The sequence below is a fragment of the Alnus glutinosa genome, chromosome 9, assembly GCF_958979055.1.
Source record: "Alnus glutinosa chromosome 9, dhAlnGlut1.1, whole genome shotgun sequence".
Lineage (NCBI taxonomy): Eukaryota > Viridiplantae > Streptophyta > Magnoliopsida > Fagales > Betulaceae > Alnus > Alnus glutinosa.
The window spans coordinates 7,159,472-7,174,814 of NC_084894.1; the positions used below are offsets into that span (position 1 = coordinate 7,159,472).

Consider the following 15,343-nt stretch of genomic DNA (forward strand, 5'->3'; position numbering starts at 1 on the left):
TTTCCTTTCACTTTCAGCCGAATGCTCTGCGCCTCACTGAAGTCTCGCCCAGTTGCCATTCTGCCTCCGCCTTAGCCCTCAACTCACCATGCCGTCAACGCCATTTGAGGTTTGGCTCCCTCTTTCTTCACTTTCTTTTCCTTTCCGCCGAATCCAAAATCGATTAGATCAGGCTTCTCAAAGATTGATTTTTTCAATGCTTGTATAACATGACGCTTCTTCTTAACAATTGATTGTTTCAATCAAAGCTTATATAACACGGTTACGACCAAGGGGAGTAAACTCACTTGAAACTCTAGACAATGATTTCTTGGCATACATATTTTTGATATAAAATGTGCATTTTTATACTATCATGAAGTATTTTATGAATCACTGTTGTGAGCATAAATTTTTAGTAAAGTTAAATGATTTATAAGATAAATGATTGTGATTCTCGCAATGCTATTTTACATGGAAATAAAATGATAATATGCTTGTATGCCAAGTCCACATTTGTTTAATAATGCGAAACTTATTGTGAAGTAAATCTCTTGCATGTGCATATTAGATTATACAATCTGACCCTATGGCCTAGCTGTTTTGTGTGTATATACTCTGGATCTAGGGTTAATGCGACCGTTGCAACCGTCCACGAATGGTGGTCACACCTTGCGACATCACTAATTATGGATAATTTGGGGTTGGATCTGATTGGGCAACTTGTGGTGGTTGGCTATGTACCTCACTAGGGTTGTATTAGATATCACATAGGATGCACAAACCCTATTGTGAAGGACAAAGGACATAGATAGACCATAGTGATGAGAGTTGTGACTTATAGTATATATATATATATATTGTATACTTGAGCATCAACATGATTTTCTCCTTTGCCATATTGAAAGATACTGTTGCATGTGTGATTTTACTCTTACATTTCAAAATGATCGGATTCATTACATAACTGGTTTTCATGAGTAATCTACTCACTAAGTCATTGACTTACCGTTTCAATTTTTTACACATTGTTTTACAGACAAGCCAATAGCAGAATTTGAGAAAGGGAGATCTCAATGTAGATGCGGCTGCTTGGTGTGAGATTATCATCTCTACGTCGTTTGAGGACCCATTATGGAATCATAGAGGCCACTCACAGACTTGATAATTTGTGTATTAAGATATAACATAGATTTATTTTGTGGTGGTGTTAAATATTATGTAATGATTACAATTAATGTGATGGTTACTTGATATATGCTTTGATTGTGATGATTTGTGTTGATAGTTATAAAGAAAAATAAATTTCACTACTTTAATCTCGATTATGGTTTAAAGGTGACACTTCAGTTAATTACCAGGTAATTAATTTCAGGGGCATTGCATCAAGAGTAATGGAATGCTACAATAACACTTAGGTGGATCCAAGATTGCTTCATTCTAAGAGCTTGTCTCATTGAATGATGTCGAGATTTGACCTTTAAAAAAAAAAAAAAAAACATGAGCTGAAAAATTGGTGTTAAATATGACTAGATCTATCAAAATGGAATGACAATAAATGTAGTGATGAAGGTGTACTTTAATGTCTTCGCTAATGGTGAGTGGATGTGGTTCGATTGAGTCAATGGTGGTCCAATCACGAATATGAAGATGATCGGTCTTGGTGGAGTGAATGGGGGGGGATGGATGTTGCCACTTTGGCTGTGGGGTGTGGTGAGTGGGTGGTGTCTTCGTCGGTGTCGGTGTTCATGTTCTCTTGGTGTTTTTGACTATGGTCTTGATGGATTTTGGTGGTTCGACTTAACGAGTTAGCAGGTTTGACTAAATTTGGCTTCATCAACCTGCCATTTTGTGATTTTTCATTAAGGTCAATTTAAAATGGTGTTTAATTCCAAAGCAAAGGTGAAATTGTCAAGAAAAAATGTCTATAAGTCACATACAACTCACATATGTTGGTTTTTGGCACAATTGACGGTCAAATCTAACCTAGGGTACGACTCGAAATAAAATAATAGTTGGAAATAAAGAGTTACTGTGAATTATAGTTTATGAGTATAAGTGCAAATAAGGTGTACATTTGGTGAATGGGTGTGATACTAAGGGAGGTGACTCATGCCCATTAATTCCTATTTATCGACTGTTTATGTCAAGGAGCCCTTCTACACAAGGGACGGTCATCCGTCCCCTGTCACCCTATTAATAATAAAAAATTAATTTTTCATTATTAATGGGTTGCTGGGGACGGATGATCGTCCCCCAGCAATCATTTCCCTATGTCGAGTGCCTTTGCGGGTAAAGATATTACTATAATTCTCAGACCTCGTACCCTTACCTTTTTCACTAAAAAATAAAAATAAAAAAATTCTTAGAAATTTGACCTATTAGCAACCGTCCTATCCTTAAACACCCCCTCCCCCTACTATGCTTACAAAATATTTTATCAAAAAAAACTCTTACAAATTGATGTGGCCCAACATGACTGAGAATGAGATGAATTCAAATTTTGAGAAATTCAATCATGTGGTGCCACGTCACTTTGTAAGATTTTTTTTTTTTTTTTTTTTAGCAATGCTACACTTTTTTAAATTTTCTTTTAAAATTTAGTTTCTAAATGATATGTTATAATCTCATGTGATCTATTATTTTAGGGATGAGTCACCATTTCATGCGATTGCGACGAGTAATTCTAGAAGTAACTCTTTTTTTTTTTTCATTCTTATGTTCCTCCAAGAATGATGTAACTTTTACGATTATCGCTTAATTAAAATTTAATAATAATCAATCACAAGCTCAATAGTAATTTTAAAAGTCACATATTTTTTTGAGAGACACATGAGTGATAAAAGAATGTCTTATAGCATTATTCTATTGTCACAAATCATTTAGAAATAAAATTTTAGAAAGTCCAGCATTTTCCTTTTTTTTTTTCTTTTTTTTTTTTTTTTGGTTTTTTGCTTAAAAGACAATTGTGCCCTCATCCCAAAAGTCCAAACTTACAAAACTTATCCGTCCCGTCCCTTTCATTATATAACTTCTCTTACACTACCGAGTAGTCTGAGTCCCCTTTTTGGCTTTTCTTATTCCTTTATTTAATTTAAAATTTTCCTTTGAAGTCTCTGCTTTCGTATCTGAGACCCGCGATCTTCTAGGAGATTTGACCGTTAAAAAAGAAGTTATCTTAATATTCTCCAAACGCAGTCACTTTAGAGTTTGTAGCGTTTTGGTCCTTTAGGTCCAAACCTAGGGTTTTGCTATCTCTCAAACGTAAAAAGAGTTCTTATGGTTCTTCAAATTTAGGGTTTTTCTCGCTTCCAAAACCCTGAATTAGCATACCCTTTTGCAGGGTTTTCAAGAAACAAGGTCAAAAACTGTCTTTCGGGGGTTTTGGTTCTTTTACTCATCTGGGGTTTTTCTGATATAGCTTCTATTTGTTTTTTTGGGTCTAAATTATACATGTAGGCACCTTCTGGGGGTCTCTCTTAGTTTGTGATTGTTGGAAACTCATTGGGTTCTCTTCAAATCACTGAATTGAGGGCTTTTTTGTTTTTGTTTCAAAGCTGCGAATTTGCCAGAACTATAGTGTAAAAGACGGTATTGGATTTTAGTATCAGGAAGCAGAGATGATTGCAGAGAAACCCAGTTGGATTAGGCATGAAGGGATGCAAATTTTCTCCATTGATGTTCAACCTGGGGGGCTCAGGTTCGCTACCGGTGGAGGTGACCACAAGGTATGGCTTTTATCTTGTCCTATTATCGTCTGTTTGGTTGCTGATAAAATTCAGGAAATGGGGAATACTATGACTCTTAATTTTGGGTTCTTCATTGTTGGGACAACAAAACGATCTACTTGAGTGAGCACAAAAGTCATCTCGTTTATAGAACCTTTCGCATTTTCCATGTTTCTTTGGTTGCCGAGAGAATTGCTCAAAGTTCTTGCTACTTTGGATGCTTGGAAAATTTAAGAAGAGAAGAGACATTAAATAGACTAGAACTGTCCAGTACAGCTATTTGGCCTAGCTGGTTGATTCTTTTCCGTATTTCATGCTTTGCTTGGTTGCTGAGGATTTTGGGTTAGGAAAAACGGTACAGGTAAGAATATTAAATTTTTATGTTAGGGCCTTCAGAAACCGAGAACTGTTATTCTTCTTCGAAGTTATGTTCTCTTTTCCTCGATTCTTTTCATGTCATCAAACGTCATTGATATTGTAAACCTTTGGGCGTGGTCAAGGCAAGTGGTGTTGGCTGTAGCCTACTCCTTTGTTGCGTCATGTGATTTCCCTCAGCGCCACCTTCCTCCTCTTGTTGCCCGCCATCTCCCCTATCTCGTTGTAACCTTTCACCCCCCCCTTCCCCCCCCCCCCAAATCCCCCCTGCATTGCAGCCCAGCCTGCAAACAACTTCCTCCTCCTGTGTCTCCCGCTTCCCCCTTTCCCTCTACTATGCAGGGCCCCCACCCAGCACAAACCTCCACCCTTTCTAGTTCTAGTGGGAAAATATTTTTTGTACTGCCAATGAGCTTTAGCTCAAATGGTACTTCCTTCCTTTGTAGCAAGGTGTGGGGTGAGGTCATGGGTTTGATGAACTTATCAATCAAAAAGAAAAAAAATTCGTAATAACCAAACAATTGAAATATTTTTCAATGTTATTATCAAGTCTCAACTAGATAATGGAAAATCAGTGATTTCCTTGGAAAATGTTTTCAACCAAAAGTATTTTCCCTCAAAAATCATTTTACGTTAAAACAAACGTTGCTTTACTTTCTTTGCTTTGAAATTGAGAGAACATGTTGTAATAAGTGCTTCCAGAGTGGACTTTCATGACAATTTATACAATTGATAACCCTGAGCTTGCTTTCAGTGGGAACGGTTGACAATTTTCATAACTTCAATCAATTCTTCATATATGCTTGTTAGACAAGACATACCTAATTAAGCCTTTATCTCAACTAAGGGGCTGTCTGCATGTATCCCACTCTGTCCTATCTAGGGCCACGTCCATAGATACCTAATCTGCATATCATTCTCAATGTTGTGGTTTTAGCAATGAAATATGTAAAGAAAAATTGCTGGTCAGAGATGCATTTCACGCTTTTTTTTTTTTTTTTGCTATTTTATATATATATATATATATATATATATTATTTTTTATTTTATTGTGTGTGGGTGGGGTTTGTGGGGGGGGGGGTGTTGGATGCTAACTAACTTTTGGGAACTTACCAAACGGCATGTTTTGGTCTAGAATCCTCCTTTAGCAATGTTTCCATTGATATTCAATGAATTAATGCTGGAAATACAGGTGTTGATTTTGTAATGCGGCTTGAGCTTTATGCAATAAATACTCTCTTTCTCCCCCCCCCCCCACCCCCACCCACACACACACACTTTGGTGACCGGAGATACTATTAAATCGAGAAATGTTAAATATACGTGTTTGCAATAATACAATCATTAAGTAAACTTATTACCTGTCTTGTTCTTGGCATTGGACTAAAGAGTATTAAAGGATTGTGATTATTAGCGGAAAATGTTATTTGTATGTGTAATTATACAGGCATGTTGATTGCATTTTTTTTTTTGTTTGCAACCAGTGTCCTTTGTTATATTTGAAAATTGAGTAAGCCTCTATGCGTTACTATTGAAGGATTTGGTAAATTTTATATGCTTTTAACATTGCTTCACCTTCTTTGATGTCATGTCACATGGCACCACTATTCTTATTTTTGTTACTACTAAAGATAACCTATAGTAGTTAAATTAGTAATTTTGCTGACAAGGTTTCCTAAAAAACCATTTTCTTTGACAATTAATTCCTTAAATAAAAGAATTAACCTTGTAAAGTTATTGAAGTAGTTTAATAATTTAAGTAATCATATTTAAATTTACAATAATCACCTCAACCACTTCCTCTCCCACTTTTTGCAATCCTCTTCTCTGTATCTCTCTCTTAGTAATCACTGATATTCTTTTCCTTAATTCACAATAATAAAATTTCTAATGTTAAAAAAATACTCCCTCTGTTCCATATTGTTGGTTCTGTATAGAAAATCCAACTTTTAAGAGGAACATCATTAATGCAATTTTTTTCTTGAATAAAAGGATATAACTTTTCAAAACTAGATTCCTCAACATAAACTCAATAACGCAAATGAAAAAGTTGGAGTATTGATTTTTTAAATAAAGTTGGAGGTAAGTTGGAAAAGTAATTAAAAGGTGTCCATTAACTTTTGAAAGTGACTAATATTTTGGGACATCTCAAATAAAGGACCGACAATATGGGACTGAAGGAATAACTTTAATTTGTCGTGCACATACATCACATGCACACAACGACTCGCGTTACCAGAAATATTATGTATGCAAGCATTATTTGTTACATACTAGTAAATCTGACAGCTTGCTTTCCTCCCTCCCGTCAATGAATGCAGGTCCGTATTTGGAACATGAAGTCTGTTAGTAGGGACTTAGGAAATGATGAATCCACACATAGGCTTCTTGCGACCCTCCGTGACCACTTTGGTTCTGTCAACTGTGTTCGGTGGGCTAAACACGGTAGGTATGTTGCATCAGGTTCTGATGATCAGGTGATTTTAATTCATGAAAGGAAGCCTGGTTCAGGAACCACTGAGTTTGGCAGTGGAGAGCCCCCAGATGTTGAGAACTGGAAAGTTGCAATGACTTTAAGAGGACACACTGCAGATGTGGTAATGAAATCGCTTTTACAAATGGGATACTGTCAGTTAACAAAAATAAAAATATAACCTTTCATTTGATGATTTTTGGAATAATTTTATCTTGCTGTTTGATTATATTTTTATTACTCCCTTTGTCCCATATTGTTTGTCCACTATTCCATTCTGGGATGTCTATAAATAATGTTGATATTGAAAAGTCAACGGACATAATTTTAATAGCTTTACTTTTTATTTTATTTGAAAATACAATACTATTTTTTTATTTACTTTATTTGAGTTTGAATTAAGAAAGGTGATTTTGGACACTGGTAACTTTTTATTTCAAAGACAATGCATCAACTATAAGAAGTTGGATTTTCTAAGGTGAACAAATAATTGGGATGGTCCGAGTATTTTTTTCCAGACTTCAAAAATCAATTGCTTTGAGCAACTAATTTATTTCTTCATAATTTCACTTTAAAATATGGGTTTGTTCCTCCGTAGTGAAAAAGAAATTAAAGAAAAAAGAAGACTTTCAGTTTTATGTGCGATCAAATGCCACCTATGTTTATTACATGAGTGTTCTCATTGGGTATCATCTAACCTGGGAGTTGTTTTTCCATGCTTAAAGTAGGTGGATCTTAATTGGTCTCCGGATGACTCAACGTTGGCTAGTGGGAGTTTGGACAACACCGTCCATATCTGGAATATGAGCAATGGCATTTGCACTGCTGTTCTTAGGGGTCACTCTAGCCTGGTTAAAGGAGTTGCTTGGGATCCCATTGGCTCCTTTGTAGCAAGTCAATCAGACGATAAGACTGTCATTATTTGGCGAACAAGTGATTGGAGCCTTGCTCACAGAACAGATGGTCACTGGGCTAAATCTGTATGTTTGTTCATCCTTAACGAATCTTATATTGTTTCAGTTTTAATTTCTATGTTCTAATTGGATTATGTTCTTTTCAGCTCGGATCTACCTTTTTCAGGCGGCTTGGATGGTCCCCTTGTGGCCATTTTATTACTACCACTCACGGTTTCCAGAAGCCAAGGCATTCTGCACCTGTTCTGGAGAGAGGGGAATGGTCTGCCACTTTTGACTTCTTAGGACATAATGCCCCAGTTATTGTGGTGAAGTTTAATCATTCAATGTTCAGAAGGAATTCCACCAATACTCACGAAGTGAAATCTGCATCTGTTGGGTGGAGTAATGGAGCTTCTAAGACCGGAGGCAAAGAACCACAGCCATATAATGTTATTGCAATTGGGAGTCAGGACCGTACTATAACTGTATGGACGACTGCAAGTCCTCGTCCTCTCTTTGTGGCGAAGCATTTCTTTACACAAAGTGTTGTGGATCTATCTTGGTACGACTGTAATTTCTGGAAAATATTCAACTATTGGGATATGGGTTCAGATATTCTTTTTGAATTTTGACTCTCTAACTATTCTTTTTACATCTTTGTTGTTCCTCTTTTGAATCTTTTTGTTCTCTTTTTGGAACAGGAGTCCTGATGGATATTCACTTTTTGCCTGCTCCTTGGACGGGTCAGTGGCTACTTTCCATTTTGAGGTGAAAGAACTTGGCCACAGACTAAGTGATGCTGAACTGGATGAGTTAAAAAGAAATCGTTATGGGGATGTGAGAGGTCGAGAGGCAAACTTAGTAGAAAGCCCAGCACAGCTACTGCTTGAAGCAGCTTCAGCTAAGCAAACGCCGAGCAAAAAAGTTGTTGCAGACATTCAGCAAAAGCAGACGCTGATAAAATCTTCCCTTGATACAGAGGTTGCAACAAAGAGTGAGCCTCAAGCTGATGATGGGAAGAAGAGTGGTGGAACTGCTGCTGATGGGTTAAATAAAGTGTCAACTTCTTCCCGGATTTCTAGTCCTGTAAAACAAAGAGAGTATAGATGCCCTGATGGCAGAAAGAGGATAATTCCAGAAGCAGTTGGAGTGCCTGTTCAACAGGAAAATATTTCTAGCGCAGCTCAGTCCCAAGCACTCGACTTTCCTCTTATTGCATCTGATCGCGGAAAGGATGATAATGGGTTGGTTCCTACTGAGGTTGGCTTTAAAGAAAGTTTTGTTAGGGGAGCGGTAGGCCGAAGCTCTGATCTAAAGGAGCGTTCTGGAATCACCGCTAGGGCTACAATTTCTGAGAGTCTCATTATTGAGAAAGTTCCAGTCTCCACGGGCAGAGATGGAAGCATCAATGTGGAACAGTCCGGGAGTGCTAAGGCTTCTACTTCTTTGCCTGCTTCTAGTACTTCTCTTTCTATCAGGGTGTTTGATAAGAAAGAAGGAGATGATGCCTTACCCTTTTGCTTGGAAGCTCGACCTAGAGAACATGCTGCAAATGATATTTTTGGGGTGGGAAATACATTCATGATGAAAGAAACAGAAATTATTTGCACTAGGGGGTCTCAAACTCTTTGGTCTGACAGGATCTCGGGAAAAGTCACCGTTTTAGCTGGAAATGCAAATTTCTGGGCAGTTGGAGGTGAAGATGGATGCATACAGGTAAGTATTCAAATTTAAATGTTATTTCTTGTTTCTTTCTTTTCCCTTTTTTTGGGGGGTTCTTTCTTATTTGTTTTGTAGTTTCAAAATGTTCTTGATATTGTAGAAGTTGAAGACACTAATGATATATTTCGATTCTTTCTCTTCATAGTTGAAATGCCCTTTATCACAAAACCTTGCATCATAATATTTGGTGTGGCTGTTGATTGATTGTTATGTTATGTTGAACCTACAAATTAACTATTAGGTGTTGCTAATGCCTTGTTGAGAGACATTCCATTGCCGAACTATTTCTTTATTGTGATCCTTTTACTTATTTATTACCATGTTTTTGAAGAATTTGACATTTTACAAACATTGACAAATTTTTCTAGACATCACTAATGAATAGCATAGGGTTCCTGGGCTGATAATTTTAATCAAGGCCCAGAGGACAACTGGGTGGAAAGCATTTCTTTCAAAAAAAAAATCGGCTAATTAGAGCATCCTCAATGAGCTCTCTAAAATTTCTCCAAATTTTAGCTAAAAAAAAAATCTACTTTTTAGTATTTTAGTTAGCCACTTCTCAAACACCTCACAACACACTCAAACTGTTTGGCATTAGAAATGAAATTTTATTCCATCCGGGTTTTTTCTAAAACCCACCCACCCGCCCAAAAACCCGGATTTTGACCCGAATTTTGAAATTACTGGTGGGACCCAGCGCAGAAAAAGTTGACTAAAAAAATATTAATATTAATAATTTAAATCAATATAAAATAAAAAAAATTAATATTAATAATTTAAATAAAAAAAAATAAAAGAAATTAAAAAAAAAAAAAACAGAGGGGTGGCTGCCGGCTTGGGGGAGGCCGCGCGGCCTCCCCCGACTACTGGGGGTGGCCGCGCGGCCACCCCCGACCCTGGGGGGAGGCCGCGCGGCCTCCCCCGACTACTGGGGGTGGCCGCGCGGCCACCCCCGACCCTTGGGGGAGGCCGCGCGGCCTCCCCCGAGTACTGGGGGTGGCCGCGCGGCCACCCCTGACCCTTGGGGGAGGCCGCGCGGCCTCCCCCGAGTACTGGGGGAGGCCTGGGGGGAGGCCGCCCGGGGGACCACTGGGGGTGGCCGGGCCACCCCCAAAGGAGTGGCTGCCAACCGGCAGCCACCCTTGCTTCATTTTTTTTTTTTTTTAATTTTTAATTTTGATTTCAATTATTTTTTTTAAAAAAAATTAATTATTTATTTTTAATTAAATAATCAATATATAATAAATTATTATTATTTAAATTATTATTTCACACAACTTTTCAAAATACCAATCATTATACACAACTTTTTAAACTATCAATCATTTCTTACCATTAAAATATAATATTTTTCAATCTCAAAATTCAACACCCAAACACAATTTCTTACCTCGATATTTGTAAATAGAATTAGAATTTAATTCTAATTCTCAAAATTCAATATTTCTCTACTTCAACTAAATATTATTTTTTTATTGATTTTAGAACAACCACTTCATATGTGGGGGAGAGAGAGAGTGTGAAGGTAAATATAAAAACATAAAAAAAATTGGAGTAGAGAATGGATTTTGTTCTCCATATTTGGCTTGGTGTCTGACAAGCTCTAAAATGGATAGGGGAATAGAGAGTTTGATGTATGAGGTTTTAGTAAAATTTCTCCAGATTTTGTCTAAAAGTGGGTTTTAGAGAGCTCGTTGAGGATGCTCTTATAAATTTCATGGAAATTCAGATGTAGATAATAGCTTGTACAATTTATTAGAACTAGTATACCATCTTATGTCTGTTTTCTGCTGGGAAGGTTTACACAAAGTGCGGGAGACGAGCTATGCCAACCATGATGATGGGATCAGCAGCAACATTTATAGATTGTGATGAGTGCTGGAAGTTGTTGCTAGTCACAAGGAAAGGAACAATGTATGTTTGGGATCTATATAACCGGAACTGTCTCCTTCACGACTCATTGGGATCTCTGGTTGCATTGAACCCAAACTCATCTGCAAAAGATGCAGGTATCACAAACTCTCAAATTTGTTTAACAAGGGTTTTGTTATTTATAATAATTGCTGAGAAGCCATATACTTTGTCTTCTTATCAAAAAAAAAAAAAAAAAAAAAAAAAAAAAAAAAGCCATATACTTTGTCTATGAAGTTTGGAAATTTTGTTTAATTTCTTGACAACTGTGCCCTTTAATCGGGTGGTTCTATGTGTCTTTCTTTTGATTGCTCTCTAGGCACAATCAAAGTTATATCTGCAAAGCTATCAAGATCTGGTTCTCCTCTGGTGGTTCTGGCTACTCGCCATGCCTTCCTCTTTGATATGAGTCTCATGTGTTGGTTAAGGGTTGCAGATGACTGCTTCCCTGCTTCAAACTTTGCAAGCTCCTGGAATTTGGGTTCAGTTCAGAGTGGCGAGCTGGCTGCATTGCAGGTTGATGTTAGGAAGTATATGGCAAGAAAGCCTGGTTGGAGCAGGTATGTAGTTGGTGTAAATTCATGATGGCTGTTGGACTTATCTGCCATGTGTCAATGGCGGGCCTTAATTGAAGATGTGGTTAGATTTAAAGTCAGAATGTCAGGCTGAATATTTTTCTTTAGTTTTGAAGAAGCATAGTACTTGGATTTTAGGAAAAATTATTAACATGGGTAATAGAAGTACGCATTATGTCGTGAATACTAGTGTGACCACCACTTTGGCGTTTCTTTCTTTTCCCTCTTTCTCATTTTTGTTGAACTTGCAGGACTATTAAACATCTTGAATTCTTTTTCGAAATTCTCCGGATTTATTAATGACTATTTCTAGATTGATTCCTAACTTTCAAAGTACTCCCAATGTATATACTTATATTTCCGCATCTCTTCAGTTCTCTTTTTTCAGTAATTCAGTGTGAAGTCGCCAGTATAATTTACATGCTTCTTGTACAATTGACCTGCGGTTGTTTCTTGTTATAGAGTGACCGATGGAGTGCAGACACGTGCTCATTTGGAAGCTCAGTTGGCATCCTCTTTGGCTTTGAAGTCTCCTCATGAATATCGCCAGTGCCTCCTGTCATACATACGCTTCCTTGCAAGGTAAACTCCACCCCCCCCCCCCCCCCCCCCCCCCCCGGCCCCCCTGTCATTTTAGGGTTTTTTAACCTTTTCAATTGGCCCCTTTGTGAGTAATATTCTAGTTTTGTCTGGCAAAGAGCTTTTCCCTATCTTTTTCTTTCACATATTTTGTCTTTGAGATGTAGTCTTTCAGATTTGTTTAACTCCCCCCACCACCCAAAGATCTCTCTCTTTCCTGGGTCAATATTTAACATTTCCTTTGGCTGTATTTGTTACTTTTATTGTTTGTCATTATTTTATTTTATTACTCTAGAACATGGAATAACTCAATGTAAAAAACTGTCTTCCTTATTTAGAACCATTGCTCCTCATTACATAATGTAACCATAAAATTGATTGTACATGATACTATGTATTGCCTCCAACCGGTATTTGAATGGACATGCACTATATAGGCCCTCCTGTTGGACTTTGCTGCTATGCTCTTCCTTTTGCTTATTTGTGTGGCAAGAACCAATGACAAAAGATTTTTTGATTGTAAAAAAATCTTGTCTTCGGTTCTTGTTTCTTTGAATCTCTCTGCAACAGTGGCAAAGATGATGATCTATATATAAACAATATTTTATGCATTTGAAGTTATATGTTATGAATGTCTTACCAATTATTGTATATATTTCCTTTTGTATTTCTCCTCATATTACTTCAAACTGTTTTTAGTTGAATCAAGGTTTGTAAATGATTGTTCAGGAAATGAGCATAATCCTTCAGTAGTACTGATATAAGATATGCCAACTCCTACAGTTTTTTTTTTTGTCTTAAATAGTCTTTTGTGAAAAAACAATTGCAATGCAGCTTGTGCTTTCATTAGTAAGAAACAACATATGGGCCTATCTCAGAGGGTGAACCATAAGTTTTCTTGTCAGATGTAATCGGAGTGTATGCTGTATAGTGTTTGATTTTATATTAACTGGACAATTATATCCTTTAATGCTGAATAAATATTGAATAGTAATTGTATTTAGCATCTATGAGTGGGACAGTATAAGTAACATTCTTATTGATTGCAGAGAAGCAGATGAGTCTCGTTTGCGAGAAGTCTGTGAGAGTTTTCTTGGACCTCCAACTGGGATGGCAGAAAACACATCTTCAGATTCAAAGAACCTGGCATGGGATCCTTGTGTGCTTGTAAGACTTCTGTTACCCTTCTTTAGTACTTTACATATACCTTGGATGGTAGAACCTGTTTTTTGCCTTATTTTTTAGGAAATTATTTGTACATGATGCATCTAAGATGCTCTTTATATCCTGTTTTTTTCTCCTATGTGTTCTGTTTTGCATCTATATTTTGATTATTTCTATTATATAGGGAAAATATACTAGATTATAAGTGCTTTCATCAACTGGATGGCTTCTCTCTCTCCCTCTCTGGGGAGGGCAGGGGAATTGATCCATTTTTTTTGCATTCTTATTCATGATGAACTATCAAGGTGAAATTTGCTGGTTGACTATCTGATGATGTTGTTATTTGACTTTGTTTTTGCCACAATGGATGCACCTATATGTATCTGTGGGACCATTTTGGGCATCAACCTGGCATTGCATCTGAGTTTGTTGTTATCTCTTTGAATTGAACGCCTCATAAGGGCTCCCAAATGCCTCTGTCAGTCTATGTTTTTCATTGATGGCCCCAAACATATGCGTTGATACATACAGAATAGGGGCTTTAGAGCAATTATTACATTTTGATTGGAGCTTGTCTGCAATTAGAAGGATCGATAAAGTATTACAGTTTGGTTGTGTTTAGACATCCCTAGGATAATAAATCAATTAATTACCATTGATGGTGGAATCCATCAGTAGGATGGGGCAAATTATGGCATGGGGTGAACCCAATAGCTGTCTAAATTTTATGGGATTGTTGAACTACACTCTTATCGCATAGAGATTTTGAAGCGAACAGTCTGTCTTCTCTCCTCCACACCTCGTCCTCTTTCCAAATTTCTGAGACAGTTTTTCTGTTGGCATATTTTTTTTCTTTAAAATGTTTTTGGAGTATAGCCTTACCTTATTTGCATTGAAATAGAAGGTTTCTCTATATGGATACAATGATTTTTCTCCTTTTGTATTTTCATGAACTATATATATCCTTGTGAAAGAATTCTGAGGGCTTGTATAAGATACTGTTTTGGGTCACTGCAGGGAATGAGAAAACACAAACTTCTAAGAGAAGATATTCTTCCAGCAATGGCATCAAACAGAAAAGTCCAGCGATTGCTTAATGAGTTCATGGATCTCCTTTTGGAATATGAGAGTGCTGAAACTAATTTAGACGAAAAAAATTCCTCTCCACCAACGTCATCTCCAATGGCAACCGATCAAAGGCACTCTGCCCCACCAGCAACAGATCAAACGCACTCTGTCCCCGCAGCAATAGATCATATGAACACCAGCCCTGCAACTATGGATGAAAAGGACTCGACCCAGGTGACAAAAGATCAGGCAAATTCTGCACTACCAACAATAGATCAAGTTAATTCAGATCCACCGGTGACAGATCAAGTTAATCTGATGCTGCAAGGAAAAGATGCATGTTCTTGAATTCTGCAATTTTTAACCCTAGGAGCTGATTTCTTCAATAGGGGCATACCAACTTCATGTTTCTGAAGTTGATCTTGCGTCGGGGTTAATCTTGCCCATATCAGCTTCCTTGCTTAAAGAAGGCTATTTGTTGTGTAAAAGCGCTCCTAAATTGACTGATCTATGCCCCTCAAGCTCCTCTATGAAGCTGCATCTGGATTTGAAACAACACATCTATCTTACTTGTCATGCTCCAAAAATCTCAACTAGCCCTTGCATCATCAGTTTTTTGTCATCGACTTGATCTTATTTCTTGTATAATGATGTTAATCGTAATTGTGTGAATTTCGCATCTTTCCGGCTCTCCTGTCTAATTGGATCAGATAGGTTCTAACTTGTATTTACTATATGAGACTGCTACACAGATCAGATGATCAATTACTGTACAATGTGTAATATTGCCAATGACCAATGATTTAGTATTTTGTTTTTGCCCCTTGGTTGAAGCTTAAAAGTTCAATGATAATGAATGGTGAAATCAATGTC

The 15,343-nt window shown here is 37.2% G+C and overlaps 1 protein-coding gene across 2 annotated transcripts; it reads left to right on the plus strand.

Annotated features, from left to right (window-relative positions):
* The first annotated feature begins 3,126 nt into the window (after positions 1-3,126).
* LOC133877360 (protein HIRA) lies at positions 3,127-15,292 on the plus strand. Of its 2 annotated transcripts, XM_062315630.1 has the most exons (10): positions 3,127-3,707; positions 6,404-6,679; positions 7,284-7,535; positions 7,616-8,013; positions 8,153-9,167; positions 10,972-11,182; positions 11,404-11,644; positions 12,122-12,241; positions 13,288-13,405; positions 14,420-15,292. In XM_062315630.1, the coding sequence occupies exons 1-10, from the start codon at positions 3,600-3,602 to the stop codon at positions 14,816-14,818; spliced, it is 3,138 nt and encodes a 1,045-aa protein (XP_062171614.1). In that variant the 5' UTR covers positions 3,127-3,599; the 3' UTR covers positions 14,819-15,292. The 2 variants fall into 2 exon arrangements, with proteins under 2 accessions (XP_062171614.1, XP_062171615.1); XM_062315631.1 differs by lacking the exon at positions 3,127-3,707 and having other exon boundaries at positions 6,541-6,679; positions 7,281-7,535.
* Positions 15,293-15,343: the final 51 nt, after the last annotated feature.

Excerpts from the sequence above, each read along its gene's own strand:
- LOC133877360 (XM_062315630.1), top strand. The coding sequence starts at position 3,600 with ATGATTGCAGAGAAACCCAGTTGGATTAGGCATGAAGGGATGCAAATT. Across the intron at positions 3,708-6,403 it reads CCGGTGGAGGTGACCACAAG|GTCCGTATTTGGAACATGAA; the intron begins GTATGGCTTTTA and ends CAATGAATGCAG. Across the intron at positions 13,406-14,419 it reads CATGGGATCCTTGTGTGCTT|GGAATGAGAAAACACAAACT; the intron begins GTAAGACTTCTG and ends GGGTCACTGCAG.